At 41.5% G+C, this 23,287-nt stretch overlaps 1 protein-coding gene across 1 annotated transcript; it reads left to right on the forward strand.

The window, feature by feature from the left end:
• Positions 1 to 7,068: 7,068 nt before the first annotated feature.
• ankrd33bb (ankyrin repeat domain 33Bb) lies at positions 7,069 to 17,433 on the forward strand (the record flags this gene model as incomplete). The annotated part of the gene is made up of 5 exons (XM_083992196.1): positions 7,069 to 7,563; positions 10,121 to 10,250; positions 14,554 to 14,694; positions 15,022 to 15,185; positions 16,780 to 17,433. The coding sequence occupies 5 exons, from the start codon at positions 7,069 to 7,071 to the stop codon at positions 17,431 to 17,433; spliced, it is 1,584 nt and encodes a 527-aa protein (XP_083848322.1).
• Positions 17,434 to 23,287: the final 5,854 nt, after the last annotated feature.

The following is a 23,287-nucleotide window of genomic DNA, read 5'->3' on the forward strand; positions in this document are numbered from 1 at the left end:
CAGTAGTGCAGGTAGCATTGTATCTTGTGCACACGGTGAACAGGAGTGCTAGTTTTAGGTCAGTTGAGGAGAGATGGGCTGGGAGAAGAGTCTGCTCCTCCATCCTTGTTTGATCCTTGACTGGCTGTTGTGACTCCATGTGGGAGCTGAGTAGGTAGTTGCACCCTGAGACGCTCACTTTGATCAGCTTTGTTTTTCTACCGGGGTCGAGGTTGTTAGTTCTGGCTTGTGCCTGGCTTTTCTAAGGCACGGTATCTGCAGCTGTTTCTCAGGATGAGAACAAGTGGGGTAGCAGAGTGTGTGTATCCTGTCTGGAGGAGTGTGAGGTGCACTGACTTCTGCTCTAAGTGGATACACTGTGCTCTGTTTAACTGAAAGCATAGCATTGTGTTGGCTCTTAACCACCTCTTATTTCCAATCCTCCACTTAGAAAATTTGACTTTATGAGCAATAAATATGAACCTTTCCACATTTCAGTTATGCACTTTTACAGCCACAGCCTCGCCTGCTCAGTAAATGTCCTTATCTTTTCATTCTCACTTAGGTTGACTAATGATGGTTTCTACAGTAGTGAGAGTTCAGGGAAGTGAAAAGATGTTTGATGTGCCATTAACCTGTAGTTTGACTTTTGGCCACAGTGGCAGCTGTTTAGCATGAGGTAGATATCTTTGACTAAAACAGGACTTATTATATCTCACTGATACTTTTTAGATTATGATTTTATAAATATGTGTTTTTAAGATCAACAAACTTTCAGGATTACAAATACATAAGAACAGGAAGTTAGAAGAAAATCTTGGTCTTCAGTGGTTTGTTACACCATGAGCAGCACAGTTCAAGCCAAACCATAATATACACCAAGAGTCCTCGTGTCCTTGTAGATGTAGAACAGATCTGCATGTTGGTGTTTCTGAATCCAGCAAAACATATTAGTACAAGATGAAACATAGAAATGAGAGCATGTTGTAATTAAACTTTGTTTCGCAAAGTAACACAATTTACAGGAATACTTCACATTTCACAAATCCGTCATTTCACTGACACTACTGTCTTATCTGTGTTATAAATATTACAGCAGAACCACGAGATGCTTTGCTTAGCTTAGCTTAATTTAGCTTAGCTTAGTTTATCTTATCTTAGCTTAGCTTGGTTTAGAAACTGGAACTGAAACTATTGAAACAACTTCCCTGGTAAAGAAGTGAACTACCAGGTCCTCTGCAGCTCACTAATTAACAGTCTGTCTTTTTTTTTTTCTAACTAATTGTGTAGACAACAACTGGTAGTTTCACTTGGGGTTTAACACTGGAACTCAGTTTGTCAGACAACCTCAATGAGAATGTTTTTTTTATTTTATTATCTCTCTGTTAATGCGCTAATTCCTTCACACAACCACTACAATTCAATTAAAGATGAAGAACAAGAGTTTGTTCTGAAAAATGTGGGTGGTATTACAATATTAATTGTGACTGAAACAAACAAACTCCAGCCGTTCTGTCAAACTACTTCTTGCTGCCAGCAAAAACTGTCAATCATATCTGTGGTGGTCAATCTGTGATTTCAAATGTTTTCAATCAATTTAGAAAAAAAAAAAAGTAATAGAGGGATTAAGGTGTTTTTTTTTCATGCAAATGTTTTAATGTGCTGCACTTTATTACACAGTTTGCAATCATTTCAGGATCCATTGTGACACAGTCAACCATTGCTTGATTTGTGTGTTGTTATTTTCCCCTCACTGACACTAAGAGATGTCAATATTTCACTGTGGTGACTGCACAATGGGTGTCACTGAACTCAAGTCTAGCATCTTTTTTTGTGTGTGCGTGTGTGTTCTTTAAACACCAGTGTTAGAGGTGTTTTCATTTGGAGTTTGGTTAATATAACTGCTTTTCTATTGATAAGGATTGTGAATAACAGTAACTGTAGTGCTGACAGCAATAGTGCTGCTGTGTGGAATGCTCACATGATACATATTATATATATATATGATGCTATAAGTGACCTTGTAGTATCTTCTTGAACTGAGCTGGACACTTCTGATTTTGGTCTTGAATTTCAATTTCTAAAAGCAAATGATTTCTATTTTTATATGTGCAGAAAGCAGTGGCATGTACTGTAACGTTAAGATACACTTTAAGGTCTATTAATTGTTGGTTCATTAGTATGAAACAATAATAAATTGTTGTAATGAATTATCTGAGTGCCGTGTCTGAACAATTTTCTCTACCAATGTAAAGCGTGTGGGTGTGTGCGCGTGTGTGATAATACTCCCATCACAATAGGTTTTTTTCCTTAATTAAACTTCTACACATTAAAATAAACCCATGACAGTGACTGGTGACTGACTGGTGTTTCATGAGTGTGTGACGCTGCCTTTTGTGTGTTTTGTGGAGCAGAGAAGATTGTCTTGTCAACAGATGCAGTCATCTGTCTTACATTTATCCGCTCAAACAGATGCAGATGCATACAAGTTTTCAGTTTTCCGGTCTGTCAGGTTTTCTGGTCGTCTTCTCCTGGCTGTAGGTTCAGTCAGCTGACCATGAACTCACACTACCTGAACTTTCTTCTTGGCTCTTCTGCCTGTTTCACTGAACTGGATTCAATAAAGTAAATGACTGTACCTGAAATATTTTTTTGTGTTCATTACAATTTTTGGAAAATGTATGTGTTGTTTATTATTCCATCCAATTTGAATGTATCAATATTACAACATTTCCCTAGAAGTGTTTAAAAAAAAAAAAAAAAAAAAGCATCAGAGACCTCTTTCAACAACATCTGGGGAGTCAAATATTTTGTTCTTATTTTTCTCCATATCTGGGTTTTACAAAGGTGTGACTTGGCGTAGTTGTACTGATCTTGGGGGTTGTAGCTTGAATCTGCCGTTTTCTTTTGTTCCTCACCAACCAAAGTGTCCTCCTGTTCAAAGTCAGTCAGTTTCCTCTTGTGTTCACAGTGAGGCAGGTTGCCCCCCCGCTTACTTACTGCTGTAAGCAATTCAGTGGCTGAAAAGATTCAGTGTAGATAACTCACATTCAGTTTACACCGGTTTACACTTCATATATCTGATGAGAAACTGACCACTGATATTTAAATGTAATGTGAATATGTATGTCACTGTAATGTCAGTGTGTTTTGTCTCATAATTCAGCATCAGTTGCTTCAGGCAGCCTGGTTCTGAACTAGGATAATGTCTGGTATGGATGGAAAGTCTACCAGGAAACAGGATGTGGGGTTATTTCTGCTGAATCCAATTACTCCTCAGCTAATGCACAGTCTTAACAGTTTGGGAAGCCAAGTACAGATTAGGAGCATATGCAGTTGAAATAAGATTTCTGCTGTCGAGCTGAATCTGATTTTCCAAACTGTGGTTCATTTTTCACAAGCACAAAGAGATAAACCTCTTCATAGCGATCATATCATGGATCAAATCATGGCTGTCATGTATCCCTCCTTAAGGAGCTCTGAAGAGATTAGTGCTGTGTCACAACTAGTTCTGTTTCTTCTCCTACTCTATTGCGAAACCAGACTTCAAAAAGAGTGTAATTCTACCCCATGTCTCTCAACAACAGATTACTACTTTGCATAATAACTTTCAGACCTTGGACTTGAATAATCATTTACCTCCTTAAAAGCACCAGTGAAGTGACATTTCAAGCTACCAAATGGTGTAATATTGTTCAGGAAAAGCAGAATTTAACAGCTAAAGAAAAGAGTTTCTGCTTTTGAAAACCTCATGTGGCAAACTGTACCTGTTCAAGGCAGTCAAAATAAATAAATGAAATTAAGAATTGAAACAAAAACACATGGAATCAATTCAAAACCCATAGATGTTCAGGCTTATGCTGAGGTTGTGGCAATGTGAACTAGTCCAACTTCAAACCAAGAGAGAATTTTTCAGCAGTCCATGAAAATTCTCGTGATTTTTCAAAGAAAAATGTAAATGACCTCCTTATGGTGTTGATGACTAAAGTCTGTAAGGTTCATCCTCTGGCCAACACGATTATCAGTGAAAAATGGCACATCAATCTATCCAAGTTGGTGATATATTTCAGTCTGGTGGACCGACTGAGTAAAAGACAAACAGCTTGACCAGCAATAAAAACGGATCTTTAAGAAGCTTAAAGGTGTACAGAAAAGAAAATTTAATTTAAGCCCACTCTGGGTCATAAAATGAGTGTAATAACTCATCTATTAGACGATGTAGGCCAAACTTTGTGCAAAATTCTATTTTTGAGTAAATCCGGGATGAAAGTGTGTATTTTTTTTTTCGCATTGGATAATGCAGGCGCACGGATTATACGTCAGCCTGTACACGATTCACCAGCCACTGATATTGGATCCCTAATCCGTCATTCAAGCGTCTGAGACACGCACACACACACGGAGCTCGGCCTCGCCCCAAGCTTTGAATATCCCGCCCGCTCGATAACGACCAATCAAATTCGTTTTCCTTACTCGGGTAAACTCGTGTTGCAGCTCGTGACAACTCGGAGCGACCGGCGCGACAAACAGGACAAACGGCCATTTCTGTACACCTTTAAAGGGATAGTTCAACATTTTAGCAAATTCACCCATTGCCATAATCCCTAGTCATAGCAGTAGGTCCGTTACCTTTAATTGTCGGTGCATGTTGTTTTGAGACTCGCGGGGCAGAGACGTGACCTGCTCAGTGAACACAATGGTCCCCTGTCCCTCAAAACTAATCAAATACACAATCCAACAACTCCAAAACACTCTCATGGGCAGGTTGTGACCTGTAAATTCATTCACACTATGAAATACTCATGAAATATAACGAGACAGAGTTGTTTTCGAGGCAAATGCAGCCGGAACTACATTCCAGACCTGGCTGCTGGGCGGAGTGATTTCAAATGCGCAAGTAGTTATATTATACATGATTATGTCATAGCGTGGTGAATGTGCAGGTCACAACTCGTCCACGAGAGCGTTTTGGAGTTGTTGGAGTGAGTTTTGAGGGACAGGGGATCATACTGTGTTAGCTGAGCAGCTTGCGTCTCTGCCCCACAGATTTCAAAACAACACGCACCAACAATTAAAGGTAATGACTATATGGATTATGGCAAAAAGGAGAATTTGCCAAAAATGTTGAACTACCCCTTTAACAACCAGATAGTTCTTGAACAAAATTCCCCGTCCACAGGAACATTTCAGGTGAAAAATAAAAATAAAACACTGCACACTGACATTACTTTACTGAGATTTGCAACTGGCTTCTTCAGGTTCACTCTATTTCTATTGGGAGTTAGAAGATGTCAAAACTAGAGCCAGAAAAACAACTCCAAATGAATAAGTGGCTGTTTGCCAACAATTATCAACTAATTGACTCCACGGCTCATCTGACCCTAAACGAGTTATTGCATGTTTGCATTTTTAGATCAGAATATAGGACATTTGGATTTTCAGATCTATATGAATGAACCCTAAAACTTGAACATAAAACTTTTAAATTCACTGCTGACCATTTTCAAAGATTTCTATTCAAATTCAAGCCACATAAATTAAGATAGATTATGAAATATTTCACGGCCATTGGATTTGAATGGAAACATTTCATCATTTCATTTGTAGGTAATTGTTCAACTGCTTAACATTCATGTTGATAGGACTTTTATTTATTCCATAAGTACACAACAAGATACTTCCCATCATTCCATCTGATATCCAGTTCAATCCATACAATTTGCTTTAACTGATCCAAAAGTCACTTACTCGCTTATCAAAAGGGATCAGGTGTCACAAGTCATACCATACATTTGAACAAATGCATTGTGCACAACACAAAGTATGTCTCAGACAGTCATGAAATTAGGTCTTGAAGTCTGTGTTGGTTGAGGGCGATCCTGACTCCTCCACTGTATCCTGTAGACAAATGTAGTCACATGGGTGAGGAATCCAATTTGAAACGGCACTGTTAAGTGCAACAGCAGATTAAAGCAGAGCGGGGGATGGGGTCGGCCTGACCAGTTGCACTAATGACTTTAATTCTTTTAGAGAATGAAGATATCTATGTCAGGACAAAACTGACATTGATCTTTCGGTCTTTGTCTACTTTGTTGCATTGATGTTATTCTCTGCATTTGGTTTAAATAAAGCACTTGTTCACTTGCTCATCTTCTTCCATTGTCCTTATGTAGAACATCTACAGATATCAAGATAGATTTTCTTTTTCTTTTTTTCAAAAGTTAAGATATTCCCTCTGAGCTTGTACCGTTCAATTTTACAGTTTCTTGTATTCCAACAGAAAACATTCAAACTCCGCTGTCACAGGGGAGAGGAGCGCAACAGAAGAGTTAGAGCTGGAGAGAGAGCGACTAAAGGGATTATCATGCGTCAGTTGAAGTGAATGTCTCTCATCCCATTGCTGGCCATCATCAAAGGGAGACTAGTGTTTCTCCACAGGGAAACACGGGATTAGTTTCCGTTACAATTTCAAACCAAGACGGCAGCCTGCTCTACTTTTCCGGAGGACAACTTCCACTTTAACTTCTCATTAAGACTTCAAGGATTCAGGAATTCACACTGTCTGTTCGATGCCTTGATTATTCGACGTGACAGGGGCTTTTGATACCGCTGTGGAGACTCACCGTGACTTCTGCAGTTCGTGGATCATGGATACTCAGACTCAATTTGTCAGAAAATGTGACATTGATGTTCTCATTGAAGAGGAACTTCCACATTTTATTGACTATGTTTGGTAATTTCATCAGTACGGAGAGATCATGCATATGATCAAACCTTTTTTGGTGACGTTGTCTTGTGGATATCTGGGGAACTATAATGTCTATAGGAAGCTGAAAATATGTATTTGAATATGACAGATGAATGGCAGCAAGTGGAATGAACTCAGACTCACCCAGTGCTGTTGGTGGCCCTTGACTCTTGGGAAACCAGGCAGAGACAGAAAACGGATAGAACAGCATTCAGTTGTCTGTCAGGTAGGATGAGATACTGTGTTGTGGCGGGCCGGTGGACGTAAATTCTAGGTCCTCTTTGAATTCTGCTGACACCCCACAGGCATTTTTTGGCTTGCTGGGGTCAGGTCGGGTTTAAATGGTGTTAATAACAGAGGAACAAGCTGAAGGTTCAAAGGTACAAAAGAATGGAGTGGCTGGAGGAGTTGGACATTGCAAGACTGAGTTCAGGACCAGTCAACCAGCGCTGGGCATGCCAGTCATGTCCATCTCTATGGTCGACGAAGCTGAGGATGAGTGCGAGGACTCACAAGAGGATGATCACGAGGACTACGAAGTTGATTACACACGGAACTACTGGGAGGATGAGGACGATATCTACCAGGAGTTTGAGGAGCTGGACTTCGAGGCCCTGTCGGACCGCTCGGACATACGGAGCATTGCCTCTGATGATTCCTTCTATCCCCTCGACAGTGCGATCGCCGCTCAGTTGTACCGCTCGCCGAGCCCTGAAACCCCCGAGCCCATCTCCTTCTTCAAAGCATGCTGTGAAAACAACGCCATCATTGTCAAGGTTATGATCAGACAAGGAGTGACCGAAGAGGAAGTGAAGGAGACAGATCGAAACAGAAGAGTAGGTCGCTCAAAGCATTTTGATGAATGTTTGGTTTTCAGCAACCAAGACCAGAGAGGTCTACTGAACCTCAGTGAGCAAAACCCAAGTTGCTCACACTGATTATAATACTTGAAGATACATGATCATTCCTGACTTTTAGTTACACACAATTGACTGTGTGTGGTTTCAGTTTTTAAGATGCATTTGACTACTTAACAGATAGTCATTGTTTTGCAGTCATTTACCTATGCAAATGTTATGAAGTCAACTAGTAATAGGTCTTAGTTGGCTGCACTGGGCTACTTTAAAATGCTTTCATATTGACAGTATATGAGCCAATGAAATCAAACTAAAGTTGGACTAAACCCAGTTTGGAGTCAGTTGATCTTCATACCTCAGAATAGGAATCAGAAGAACCACTGACATCTACTCTCTAGTTGTTGCTCACCACAAAGTCTTGTCAGATCAAAATTCTGACTTGATCTTTAAACACTTGTACTGACTTTATTATTAAACTCAAAGGTCAACTTTGAACCTTTTGAAAAATGTATTCCAAATAAATCTGATGTGTCTGTGGTTTGAAAATATTAAGCAGTGATGTCAAGTTGAGGTACACACACTAAAACATGCCATCACTGGTGTGGTCCTTTGAAGTTTGATTACTTATTTTGATAGCATCATTGGTTAGTGTGATTAGAGTTCAGGTACAGCTGTGAAACCGATGTGGACTCACAGTGTTAGTGCTATAACACTGTTAACTGTGTTGATATAATGATGTGAGTCAGGACACATACAGTTGTGGTTCAGAAAACAAAGAAAAAGATCTTTATGTCTATAATGTAAGCCCTACAGTACGTCAGTGTTTATGATGCATGCAAAAAGTAAGGCATGGTTACGTTATGTAATGAAGCATGAGCAACATGTTGACCCGGTGTGAAGTCAGCAGTTTTTTTCTCACCGGCAGCCTCATCAGGTTTTGCCGAGAGGCCAGCTAATCCTGGTGCAGCTCCACTGAGAGTCAGATCTTGAAAGCGGATTCAGAGCAGTTGGTTAAGGCTCCAGCGACAGATGGGGAGTGTAAACTGAACAGTGACAATGTCAACAAGCAGCTTGTCAGCAGGGCTCAGCTTCTAAAGGGCTCCCTAAGACACTGACCTGAGCACTGGCTAAAAGAGACACTGGATGCTAATAGAGCTGAGGCAGACAGAGGGATTGTCCTGGAGGACTTGTGACAGTAATGTCTTTCAGGACACCTGCTGTTACAACAATGTATACGTTGCCAAGACATCAGATGTTTGCTGTGATACTGAGGAAAACACTGACCTCCAGCCTTTCAGTGGTGGTTTCTATGAAAACAGCTCTGACCGCCCATGCTGGGTTAGAGGATGGAGCAGCCAGCTACATGTACCCTCTTCAGTGTACAGTCCCTGTGGGGAACAATCGACTGGCAGCTTACTCCAAACTGGGTGCCGTATCTAATATCTATTCAGTTAGAACCTACAATAGATGCAAACCTTGGTATTCATGTTGTCAGTGTCAGTGTCAAGAATTTTTTTTTGCAGAAATAAACCAGCTAGGAAATGTAACCTTTAGTCCTAGGGGTGTCTATTGATTTGTCACTTCATCAGGATTTATATTGACATCCTTGGCGTAGTGTCTGATAGAAATGTATTTACTATGAATATGTTTGTTTGAGAGGTTCAAGCTGAGGCAGTGAAATGGGCTACCCTCGAGCCTCTCTCAGTGAAATCAGAGTCTGCATTCAAAGTTTGGGTGAACTGTTTACTTCAGTGTAATAGCTGGTTTGATGATAAACTCTGTGATCATAAGACCAATGTTCTTATTTTCCTCTCTGTAGGCTACTTGTAGTGACACCATGTTGATGAGAAACTTTTGTCATTTACACGACAGGAATTACAAGTGACTGACCTCATTTTACTTCACGTTGGCTCCAAATCAAAGGTGTAAACCACCAGATCCAGTTTGTGTTGAGCTGTGTCCTCAGGCTCTCAGTGATAGGCCTACAGCTTATGTGTCCAAAATACCCCCAATTACTTTCACTGTGCTTTTATCTGCATGTGCTGTAGCTAGATAATACATTAAGCTACGTTCTGCATACAGATTGGTGGGATAACTAAAGCTAACAGTGTGAAAATACAAGCCCTGACCATTTTCATTGGTTTCTGTGGTGACATACACTCTAACTCTGATGTAACAGTCATTACCCTCAGATCAAATCAGCCTGTTACAGTTTGGACAGTTTAGTGTTTGGCCACTGGCCACTCCAGCTGGAAACCCACGTTAGTTTGAGTTAACAGTTTATTACGGTGTCTCTATGTGTTTCGCACACACTGTTAGAAGCGGCCTCTTACCACGCTCCCAGGCAGGATGGCCGACAAGCTTTATTTCTGCTGCAACGGTTTTCTCTTGTGTGGAAATATGACTGTGTGAACCCATAAAAAAAGTTTCACTGTAGCCCGGAGACACAAAAATACTGGTGTTTCTAAAAAGCCGAGATCAATCAGAGACAAAGAGAAAGGCAGAACATTTAACCACTCTTGTTTTTGTGTTTCAGTCTGGCCTCATTGTGGCATGTTACCATGGCTACGTGGACGTGGTCATCGCCCTCTCACAGTGCCCGTATCTGGATGTCAACTGGCAGGATAATGAGGGCAACACCGCTCTCATTACCGCAGCCCAAGCAGGTAAACCCTCCCTGTCCCTGAGCACCTGTATATTCTCTTTAGAGTTTATTCTTCTGTTGCTATAATTATTGTAAACAAATTACACAATCAAGCAGAGCGTCCTTATTAACCGCTGTCTTCAGGGTCATTTATCAGCCCAATTACACCTCTCCTTCAACTGTGTTCTGTAATTAACTGAAATCATTTAGTTAAAGGAAGAGTTCGACATTTTTGGGGAATTGCACTTGAAAAAGCAATTAGATGGAAAGATTGATTCAACTTTCTTGTTGGTAGGGTATAAAACTAAGCTTTTATCAACAGCCTGCTAATTTAGCTTGGCAAGCACAAGCAATCATCTGATTCTCAAACAGATCATAGATTTGCCAAGAGTTTAGCCTGATTAGCCACCACTTTGTTGTCTGTAATCACAGAAGTGAGACAAAGGATGAAGCAATGAGCAAATGATGAGGGATTTGGAATATAATAATGGACACATCTGACCTTTTTTTTTTTTTTTTTTTACTGATTTTACTTCGTTTTGAGACTGAAGCAGCTATTGGTGACTACAACAATGTCACACCTGCTAAAACCAATGATTTGAGCAATAATGTAAAACCAAAAATTCTGAGTGCTGTTACAGCCCTGGAGCTGCTGTTTGTAGCTGCTGCTCAACAAGTATAATTTTCCTTAAATGGTGTTCTGATTGAAGTGGAAAAACTTGTCCCGGACAAAGTTAAAATTTGAGCAGCCTCATAAATAAAGAAAAACACGAGAGAGAAAAAATCAATTCACTATTTATGCACTGAGTGAGTGAAATCCCTGCATGCTGAAGGTAAAAGTAGCAACTCAGTCAAAGCTAATGAAATCATCTGCTGCAAGTATCTATGTGAGTGAGACCATCAAGCAGATGTGCTCTGACAGGGATCCATAAAATGAGATGTGTGGAGATGATGGAGAGTTGAGCTCCTTCTCTTTATCCTCCTTTTTCTAGAATGTGGAACCGTTTTGTTGTTAAATCCAGGAGATACGACTGCACAGACACGAGTTACATGATCCACTGTCAGCTGTTACTGTATCACTGAAATAAGACTGTGTTTTATATAAGTCTTGGTTTTCATAAGAATATATAGATATATTTGTGGTTTTATGAACCAAAAACCATCTCAGTGTAGTTTTACATCTCTCTGGAGCTCTTGTAACACCAAGCTGGACTGATTTCTGAATCATTCAATTAAAATTCCCGGAGAAACCAAATTCTGCAAGGCTGAATGGTAGGTCCAGGTGGGTGGGGCCTGGGTCATGGATGTGAGCGGCGACTGCGTTGTTGTGACATCACAAAGTTACAGAAGTGGCGGCTGGTTTTATGGCTCAGTTTGTGAATACAGACTGTGTGCATTTCTCTGTGGACTGAGGCTCTGATACTTTTAGAGTCTTAATATAGAACGTAAACCTGCTTTATATTCAAAACATGCACATCTGCCGTAGCCTTTTTACCTTACTGTATGTCTACGAGCTATATAAAGGTAACTGCATTTGCTTGAAGTTCTTGAAAGCATTTCACCTTTCATCTTCAGTGTCTTCAATAACCTCAAACAAATCCAGCTGTCTTGAGAGCTGTCTCTGGCCCCCAGAGATACCATGACCTGGACGACTTATGTAATATTACTCATAATCTAATGAGCCAGTATCTAATTTCTCTCCCACTGAGGCATTTTGCCTTGCATGCATTTATATTTCTCTCCCCCCTCTACTTTTGATGCATAATTTACAGTGGTAGAAATTTTATTGCAGAGAGTTGAGTTTCCAAATTGGTCCAAATTAAAGCTCAGAGCGTATTACAAGGTCTGGTGCTCGCAAGAATCACTGTTATTTACACAGCATTGGAAAGTACCATCATAAGTAATTTCATAATGATGCAGCCACGTGTATCAGACACAGTGCCCCGGCCTCTCATCTGCTAACGATGATGAATGGCTCACTGTGGCCTGTGATGAATAGCTGCAGACTACTCTTCATTTTCTGCTTCATTAAAAGAAGTATTGATCCTCTCTCTTGACAAAGTACTTTGCAACACCTCAGGGGAACAGGTGACCAAGACTCCGAGTCCACACACGTACACACACAAAGTGGTCAACTGGTTGAGAAGAAAAACTTTCCCTGAAACCTTTCACAAGGTAGAAAACGTTCAAGACCTGGGGCTTATCCATCTAGGTCAGGTTCAAGAATTAACCGTCTCTTCGCCTTTCCATTCGAGCGTGCCTCTGTCTCTAACAGTGTCTGCATAAAGAACTCCTGGTGCGTGTTAAAATCCTGCATTATGCTCACTTCAAGGAATTTCAGGAGATCAGACTGTTCCATTAGCTGGATTTAGACGTTATTTACTCAGTCAGGTCAGCAAGGAACTCAGGTTGTGAACATTTAAGATGCTGTGCTGAATGGTAAAAAGCTGCACTTTGACTTCAAGTTCCATTAGTCACAAAGTGAAGTTACTCATCCACTCCCCAAAGTGGCTGACAAATTGTGCACCTGAAATCAGGCTGCAACTTCGGCACAGAACTAGTGTGATGGTGACAGTGGCACTAGATGTTATTTAAATTCCCTTAAAGGTTACTGAATGATTGTTTTCACGCATAGTTACATGCATCCTCAACAGTTAGTGCTATTCGGCGATATAAAAAAATATATTTGAGAAACAATTTGTGCCTTCAAATTCAGTTTGCATTCATAATATTACAAGCTGTGTGCATAAAGTTCATATTGATTACACTTTAACCTTTGTTACAGTAATAGGACGGTATAATCATAACAAAATTTTGTTTTAAGGTCTCATTTCCATTTTTTTATTTGACATTTTCATATCCATAGAAAGATATATTTGTGTGCAACTGTCCACTCCTGTCCAGTTGTCTGTATGTGCGTTATTTCAGCAGACACTCCCATAGGTCATAAGAGAGGGCTGAAAAACACATTTTCTTTTCATTCAGGTTGGATGACATATTGATATGTGGTTTTAAACACAAAAAATATGGTTTAACATTTCCTCTTAAAAAACAAAAGAGAATGCACGCACATCCCAAAATCTAAAGGTTGGGTGCCCGACAAAAAAGACCAGACATTTCCTCTTGTCATTATATTAGCTTTCAGAAACCAGATCCTGGTTGGATGGTTGGATGTTGGGTCCTGGCATGGCTGGCTGCTTTGTTGTGACATCACAAAGTTACAAACGTTCTGACAGCTTGTTTTAAGGCTCAGTTTCAGAGTACAGGCTGTGTTGCAGTATTAATATAAGCGTGGGACTTTTAACATGATACCAAAGCGAGCAGGTTGGTGCTTATTACACATTACTCAAATGCTATTGTTAGCATGCTGACAAAGAGTGCGGAATATGTTCACCATCTTAGTTTAGGGTGTTAGCAAAATATAGGCAGCTAATGAGCATTAAGCACAACACATCCTTCCAGAACTTGTGGAGATATTCTGTCTGGACCAAAATAGTGGACTAACCCACTGACACCGACATTACCATCAAGCTGCACCATTGGCACGGATTCAACATTCACTGCTAAAACCCGTCTGTCTTCATGGAATTACGTATACAACTGGACCACAAAGTGGCACATGGACACTATCTCTAATAGGAACAGTAGTGGTGACTGGTGAGATGAATAGTTTGGTTTCTATATTGATGAATGTTTAAAAGGAGGTAAAAAAAAAAAAAAAGGAAGTTAAAGCAGAAGTAAGTGATATATTTGTGTTAATATAAGTCTTAAATAGTTATATCTTCCGACAGCAATCACTTCTATAGAGTGTTTGGACCGAAACACGGGTCTCTCAGTCCCTCTGCTCTGCTCTGAGCCGAGGAGAAAACATTTATCGTATCCTACAGTTTTTATCCAATGAGGAGAGAGAACGGCATGCAGGGCTGTGTGTGCAGCCAAGGGACGCCGTGAATGTGGCGACGTAGCGACGAGGACTGTTATGGTGCGTTCAAGGAAACTCGTATTTTTCCGACCGTGAAGTCATACCAGTTCGATCTGGTACGAGTTCACGGGTCAGAAGTTACGAGTGGCCGTTATAGTGACTTTCACCGGTAAAACAGGTCGGAAAAACACGAGTGGGTTGCCTGGAACGCTACAAAGTCGTAAGTTGTGACTTGAAGCTGTAATTTACGGTTTCAAAAGCCTGCCTGGAACGCAGCATTAGCGAAAACGACCGGACCACTTACTTCTGCTTTAAGCCAATAAGAAGCTTTACCCGTGACATTATATGTAGAACCTCTTGCTTGCATGAGACTGACTTGTCCATGTTTCTGTCTGGTCTGCAGGTCATATATTCATCTCCAATTACCTGCTGAACTACTTCCCTGGGCTGGACATTGAGAGGAGGAACTGTCACGGTTTCACAGCTTTGATGAAGGCTGCCATGCAGGGCCGGCCAGAGTGTGTCAGGGCTCTCATGTTGGCTGGTATGTGTAACTTAAGTGAGATTTTACAGAAGAACATAAACCACTGATGTGTTTCATGTCCGGAAATAAATGGGCATCAATTCTAGAAAACACCATTTTGAATGAAAACCTTTATTCTGATTACAAGCGACAATATTAGCGATGAGAAATTTTGTGATTCATGATACAGGGATATAACTGACTTGACTTGTTCCATGTATTAGATTTTTGTAATGCAAGGGTAGAAATTACTTGTTGTTAAATGTATTCAATCAATGTGTAAACCAAGCAGATTATAGTACAGCTGCAACCACAGACTGTCCTTTAACTGTCCCTAATCATCTTCAGGAAGTGATATCCAGGCACGGGACAATGGTCGCAAAATGACACCCAGGGAGTGGGCTCTCTTTACCGGCCGTCACGAGACAGCCAACCTGATACAAGCGCTGATGTTGAGGCCCTGTGCTGAGCAGTTCTGTGATACCTTCAGTCTGGAGTGGCCCCTGTTGGAGGTAAATATGTTCATTACATCTACAGTCTTAAAGGGATAGTTCAACATGGCATATTGGCCCATTGCCATAATCCCTATACAGTCATAGCAGTAGGTTTGTTACCTTTAGTTGTCGGTGCAAGCTGTTTTTAGAACGGCGGAGCAGAGCCGCAAGCTGCTCAGAGCTACGTTACGGAGGATAATGGTATTTCTTGGTTTCCCTCATCAAACTCATTAAATACACAATCCAACAACTCCAAAACGCTCTCATGGACAAGTTGTGACCTACACATTCACCACGCTATGAGATAATAACGGAACATTACGAGACAGAGTTGTTTTCGAGGCAAATGCAGAGACTGCTTGCCGAAAAACTGCCCTCGGCAGGAATGCACATCAGCGGTTTTGCATGAATTTACCTCTAAAACAACTCAGTCTCGTAACGTTCCGTTATTATCTCATAGCGTGGTGAATGTACAGCTCAGAACTTGTCCACTAGAGCGTTTTGGAGTTGTTGGATTGTGTATGATGAGTTTGATGATGGAAACCAAGAAATCCCATTAGCCTCTGTAGTGTAGCTCTGAGCAGCTTGCTCCGCCGTTCTAAGGCCGTGTTCAGACTGCCAGCCAAAATCCGATTTTTAGCCCATCCAGATTGGAACTGGATGGCTCTTTTTAAGTCTGAACAGTCCCAAATCACATGAAATCCGATGTTTGCAAAACGGATCGAAACCACCTCCAGGAGGTAGTTTCAGATCGCATTTGGACAGATGCGTCTCAGTCTGAACAGCTCCAAACACTCAGATCGGTTTTGACTGTCCGTGACGTCACTCTACGCGGCGCCGTCACTGTGTTACACATAGACATATATATACAGTATATACGGTATATATGTCTATGGTGTTACAGGTCCCGTATGGTCCCGTGAGCTCCAGTTAAATATCAGTTTCCTTCTTGTTACTTTTCTTTTATGCAAACTACCGTGTTGTCGGCGACAGGAGTGACGGCGACGTCGCGCTCCCAGCTCTAGGGTGCTGGAGTTTCCCGTCTCTGTGGCTACACACACATACACACCAGTCTCTGGTACACGTACACACACACACACACACACACACACACACACACACACACACACACACACACACACACACACACACACACCAGGCGGGCTGAGGTTGAAACTAGCGGGTCGTGCGGCTGCAGCACCGAGCAGATCACTGTGCTGCAGCGAGAGTAGCCGCTGCATCCGCGAGGCATCGCCTGTCACATACGGCGTAGCCTCCGCTCTGACGTCGTTGCTACAGCAACCTGTCAGATGGGTCAATAACGTGGCCCAGTCTGAACAGAGCCAAATGCGATTTGGACACTTGCTAAAAACAGTGTGGACAGTCAGCCCTAAAAATCAGATATGAGAAGGAATCAGATTTGAATCAGATTTGCCTGCAGTCTGAACGCGGCCTAGCTTGCACCGACAACTAAAGGTAACGAATCTACTCCTAAGACTAAAGGGATTGTGGCAATGGGCCAATTTGCCAAAATGTTGAACTATCCCTTTAATACTGAATGTTCTTTATCTCCATGAAATACAGATTCAAAGTGGTGTTTCTTCTCCTGCAGGAACTGTTGGCCGAGGCCCAGGAACCAAAGTCGTGCTGGAGGCGTTTGCTCAGCCTGTTCTCCTGCTGGCCCTACAGGTTTTACATGAACAACAAGGTAAACCCTGTGGATGAGGGCGTCCTTCAACACATGGTCCAGGTCACCACCAGTATCTCCAGCCCGTTCATTGCCATAGCTTGCCGCACGGTGTCCCCGGGCAGCCCGCCGGCCGTCGGGAAGCGTCGTCCTGCCGTGCAAGAGATTCTGAGGAGGCAACGTGTGGCGGAGCTGAAGCGTCTGGGCCCGGACAGACTGAACAACTACAAGCTGTTTTTCCAGAACTCGCGGGTTCTTCTGGTTCCTAAAGCGAGGGACCGGAGGGCCAGCCTCCAGCCTCAGCTGCTCAGCGAGGTGGCAGCAGCATCCTCAGTGGCCATGAGAAGGGCCAGCCTCCTCCCACTCAACATGCTGCGGAGGAGCAGTGTGCGGCCGGGCATCGTGGTGCCCAAAGTGAGGCTGTGCAAAGCCCCTTCTCAGATCTTTGTACCAGACAAACTCAGGCGGAGCAGCAACCACAACCAGCTCCAGATACCCAAGTGGGATTACAAGATGAAGAGAATAGAGAGGAAGCAGCGGGAGGAGAGGCAAAGACTGTTACTTCTGTGGAGGAGATGAGGGAAATAGAAGATGAGGACAAAGTAGGACATGACAGAGTACATTTTTCAAAGAGCTGGGTGTGTGGAAACCACGCACATGGTTCTTGCAATGCAGTGTTGAAGCACTTGAAAGACTGACCGTATCAGCTAATTTTCATTTCTGTTTTGTTGACTTTGTTGGATTTATTGCCTTGTTCATTGCCGCAGGAGATACAGGATCTCAGGAAAAAAAATCCATGCACTGTACAGTATTTATAGGTTCTGCTAGAATGCTGGCAGAAAACATTGTTCCATGCTGGCAGCTTAAATGTATGTGACAATGACATGTGGCCAAATGACAAATGAAAATCTGAGGCTTTCAGTATGCTTCAAATGAGGTGACAGAGCTTGTCAGATTGTGCAGTGCAGAAATTCCACTATGAAACAATATAATTTAATAAAGAAGCTAAATATTAATTATATGACTTTTTAATGCGAAAGACTTAAAGCAGAAGTAAGCGGAATGTTTGTGTTAATATAAGTCTTGAATAGTTATATCTTCTGACAGCAATCACTTCTATAGAGTGTTTGGTCTGAAACACGGGTCTGTCAGTCACTCTGCTCTGCTCTGAGCCCAGGAGAAAACTTTTCTTGTATCCTACAACCTTTATCCAATGAGGAGAGAGAACGGCATAAAGGGGCAGTCCTCTCTGTGTGTGCAGCCAAGGGATGCGCATGAATGTGGTGACGTAGGGACGAGGGCGGGGGCTGCTAACTCCATCTGCTGACAGGAAGTTAGCCAAAACGACCGGATCGCTTACTTCTGCTTTAATGTATTCCATGTACTGTGTGCTGCATTCACACTCACACTCACACACACACTCAAGGTTCTGCTTGTACACTGGGTGTCTGCATAAACCAGCAAACACATGGGCTGCGCTTGCTACTCAGCTGATTGACAGGTTGGTTTGGTAGTCAGTCAACCATATGTCAGACACTTCAGAGGAAACATACTGATGTCTTTAATATGGTTATTTGGAATTTGCATTGACACTTTTGCTACTAAAAACTGAACCACTGAAAATCATCATCTTTTGCAAGAGAAGGTGAGAAAATAAAGAAATCAGGAGGGAACACATGAACAGAGAAGAGGTAGGGATTACTACATCCATCTCTCCTAGAAATTAAACTGCAAATGCATTATGTTGGAAACATAATCACTGTCTGGATTATGTTCAGCAGCAGCAGCAGATTTTTTGAATGAACGAAGCATTGCATTCATTACATTCAACAGCAGAGGTGCCAGGAGCTGTTTGGGGTGGACGTTGACCTGGGTTCGGAGTCCTGAGTGCTTTTCAGGTTCTGGCAACAAAATTACTTCAGTAAACGTTAAGGCATACATTTTGTTCTGCATTGTATCTGAAGTCATAGTGGGTTGTTTTTCTTCAATAAACTAGACCATGATCTTTCCCTAACCTCAACCAAGTGCTGTCAAAGTCTAAACATAACCAAATGAAACTTCAATGCTGAGGTCACAACAAGAGGATAACAATTCTGGATAAAAATATACATTAACCCATATGAAATTTGCCAAATATGTAAATTAGCAACATAAATTCTCAATACATTGAAAAAGCATTTTTGCTTTTAGCTAACATTAGCATAAACACCAGTCTAGATGAAACATTGCATGTCCTTTCCTCCCCAAGAACTGTCTCCTGAAATGCAAAGCAATCTTCTTGCTTTTGTATTTCCATCACTTCTTCTTTTCTATTGAATAGGATGCTAATTTGTGTGTCCATAAGTATTCAAGGCCCAGTTAACTCTCTGTAGCGTTCATTTGCCCTGGAGAATGGCACAATAAAATCTTGTCTTTTAACTCTTTCGCGACCATTGACGAGTTAACTCGTCAAAACCGTTTTGTTTTTTTTACAGATTATAATGACTGGTCCCTTTAGCTATTTCATAGCTGTAGGGATCAGTGCCCGGTGCGATGGCCCGTGGCCCTAATTATCCTGGTAAAAATAGCAATAGATAACAAATATTTGTGTTACCCCTCCTCTCTCCATGAAATGTGCGTTTTGGTATGGCGGCCATCTTGATAGAGAAAAAAAGTAAAGTTCCCCCCATGCAAACCCATCACATGACACATCACTGGAAAGCCCAGGATGTCCTCTACAGAATACTATAGAGCTCGATAGGGTAACTCCAAATACTTAAGGAAGATACAGGTGAACAAAATGTCCAGAGGACACACATGCATGGGCCGGGTCTCAGGAGGATAAACAAGAGATGCAGGTTACGGTGCGCGTTTGTGTCACGGTGCCACCAAGACGAGATCTGGGACACCCGGTTGGAGGCTCTGATCTTACAAGGTTGGTTTTCAGCCAAGAGACACTAGATGGAAGTCAGTGAGCCTCCATTCTCCCTGTAACAAATTACATGTAATTTATTTAATCGTCACAATCACACCAAAGCTGTTTAATTAAGGTAAAAATGTAGCATAGTTAAAGAAAAAAAACTTGCATAGTTCCTCTTTAAAAAAGCAGGAAGGTGATGGCCAGTCGCTGGGATGTAAACACAAGGGAGAGAGGAGCTGCGACTGCATCATGGCCAAATCAAGATGGGTGACGGGCTGTCCCAGCAGAATGCCACAGGAAAGAATCACCAAGCGAGAAGCCAAGGAGCTATTAACGCTGATGCAAAGTGCAACAGGTATTTGTGAGGGATGGGAAGGGAAGTGCTGAGCTGAGGAGCCAGCTCGCTCAGGCTTTGTAAGGGCTTTGTGGAGAATTTGAAAAACAGAGCCAAGAATAAACAGCTTAGCGCTTAACTGTGTCTAGTTGACTTCCAAAATAATCACGTAAGATAGTCCACTGTTTGGTGCTACTGCTGTGTCCTGTATCTCCTGCTCTGTGAGTACGAGGGCTGTCATACTCCACTGTGAAGTGGAATTTTGCATTGTAATAAATTTCATGATTGTAATGTTAGTGGTTGAAATAACATTGAGAGGTTTCTGTTCTCCACAACAACAGGTTTTTTTTTTTTTTTTTTACTGAAAACTCTCTGAACAGTGTCATCAAACTGTCTGATGGAGGAGCTGATGAATTTGCTGATGGACTCATCAATGTTGCCTCCTCTTATTACCATCTACTCGGGTTAATGAGCAGTGGATATGTCACACTACACCTGCAGACAACATTCAGCACTGAAATACAGTAAGCTACACCCACATGAAAACAAAATGAAAATTTCAATTTCTTTAAAAAGAAAAAAAAAAAAATCCAAAAATATGTTTGAAAACAAAATGAAACCAAGATCTTTACCAAGGATTCTAAACATGGTTTAAAGCAGGGTTTCTGCATCACCAATGCTGCAGATATATTCTGATAAATGGAAAATGCAAAAAACAATCTCAAGATTATTTCTTAAGATAGAATGATTTAAATGTAACCGTGACTAAGGATACAGGTTACATTTTATCCACTCAAAAAACATGCATCATAACAAGGTAGTACAATTATTTGGAGTGTGTGTGTAATTGATAATTACAAAAGTAAAAATACTTCATGATACAGAGTAGAAGGAAGATATTTGTGACCAAAAATGTATGTTTTAGCAATGACACGGTAAATACAAAATGATTTACTGAGCACTGCATCACTACAAGAATCTCCAGCTTGACCTAAACCCTGGCTGCTGTCAGCTCAGGCCTTTAGAGATGTGTGTCTTGGGAACTGCTCTGACCTAATCCAACCTCGCACAGATAAAATCTGAACCTGTGGTGAGGTGATCTATCTGCACACAGCCGTGTACAACAGGGCAGGCCTCAGACTAAAATGGCTGCCACCCTGACCTGTGCTGCAGTTGCTCTAATGACCAGCAGAGAGCACTCATGGCCCTTTAGCAGCTAATACAGCTGCATGCAGCAGTACACACATGCTCACAGGTTCATACAGGCATGCACACACCTGTACACATTTCTCTTCTCTTCTCTTCTCTTCTCTTCTCTTCTCTTCTCTTCTCTTCTCTGATGAGTTAGGGTGACAGACCATGCTGCCGGCCTCTGCCTCCTGGGTTGGTGGATTGATTCCTGGCTGCTCTGGACCCAGGATGCATCTGAAAGGGTATCCAGTGTAAAGTCTGTTCCAAATTGAATATATGCCAGTGGTGATCTGCTGTGGAGACGACTCCCTGGAGCAGCTGAAAGACAACGCCAACAACAAATGTATCTGATGCTGAGCTCATATCGATACATCGTGCAAAGGAACCCACTAGAACTTGGGTATTGAAACCCAGCTTTGACACTGCACATGGTTAAAGATCTGCTGTTTGTCAGCTCTCAGCAGGGCGTTGGGGTGTACAGTTTCTGTTGGACCATCAAGTTCCCAGCTCAGTACAGTACACAAAGTATAAAATAGAAGATAGATGTCAGCCTCATTATATTTTGCACCGACCCAAAATGCTGCAATTAGGAATCTAACCCTGGAACACAACCTGACTCCACGTTATTTCTAAGAACCAGATCAACTTGTCTTTGAAACAATACATATATTGGAACTAGACTTCAACAAATTGTGACTTTATAAGACAATGCTGCCTGATTGCAGAACAATTCATGCCCCATTTGATTCTATCCTTCACCCAAAACACATTTGCAGTAGTAAATGACAATAAGCCAAAAATCAACTGATATAGTGAAACAGGGACTTGTGGGTCCAGACATCTGGGGGCCTGGAGCAGTTGCCCTTTTGGTGATGCAGTCTTGGTTCCCAGTTTCCAACATTTTCAAGTACAGGTGCTTATTTCCTAAGCCTGAATTTAACAGCTAAATGTCCTCATTATAGACATATTCATACACAAATGTATAGATATACTGCTCTCATAGTTTTGTTGTGTATCATTAGCTTTACTTTGTAGCTGTGAAAATAAAGAAATCCAAACAACTGTAGAGTATTGAGTAGGAATTCGGTGCTGACTCAGACTCAACCTCCTTGGACTCAGACCTGTCTAGGATCTCATGCACATGTGGCAGTGCCAATGCATGTACACATACTTGGATGGTTTCACACTGTTTCCCTGATGGTTTATTCTCCACACAAGGGACTTTTAAGTCACCTTGACTGCATCTGAGCTTTGAGTTGGTGTCTGACTCAGAGGAGTTTTGAAAAATGGTTACTCTCCTTAGAAGAACAACGTACGTACACCAATAACCTTAATTTGACTGAAAAGTGACAGTTCGCTGTGATGGATGAACTGTCTAATTTGAATTTCAATTATTTGTGAGAAAACTTGCAAACTGTTCTTTAGGGGAAGTAAGCGAGGAAGCAAAACAAATTGTGAACATAGAAAAACAGCAGCACTCCTGTTAATATTTGTAAAACATGCACAACCAAAAAAGAAAAAAGAGAGAAGAGAGAGAGAACAAACGACTCCCAAAATCAGAGGCTCTTTGATGGTCTGTTTATATTTTTTGGAGCAGTTGCAATCTGTTTGAGGCAATAGAAAGATTCACAATTCTCTTTTTAAAACACGTTTGGTCTAGCAACAAAAAGGTTACCGATGTTATATCTTCATACAGGTCTTACAGTCAGGTTTTTTCTGCCTAAGGATCACAAGGACATACATAACGTTGTCAGTTTCCAGATGCTCACTAACAAATACAGTACGTCTGTTTTTCATCCAGTGTTTTTCGTGGGGACAGTTGCATCATGAGTCGTTTTTCAAGCATCAGAAGATGACCTCTAGGACTTCTAAACAGCAGTGGGTAGGGAGAACCAGGGTCTGTTGTCACATTTTACAATTTAGCCTTTCTCACTTCAAAGATATAAAATACAAAATAAAAAAAAGATCACCATTTAGTTTTAGATTCATGACAACAAATACTCATGCAT

Source organism: Trachurus trachurus (assembly GCF_905171665.1).
Source record: "Trachurus trachurus genome assembly, chromosome: 17".
NCBI lineage: Eukaryota > Metazoa > Chordata > Actinopteri > Carangiformes > Carangidae > Trachurus > Trachurus trachurus.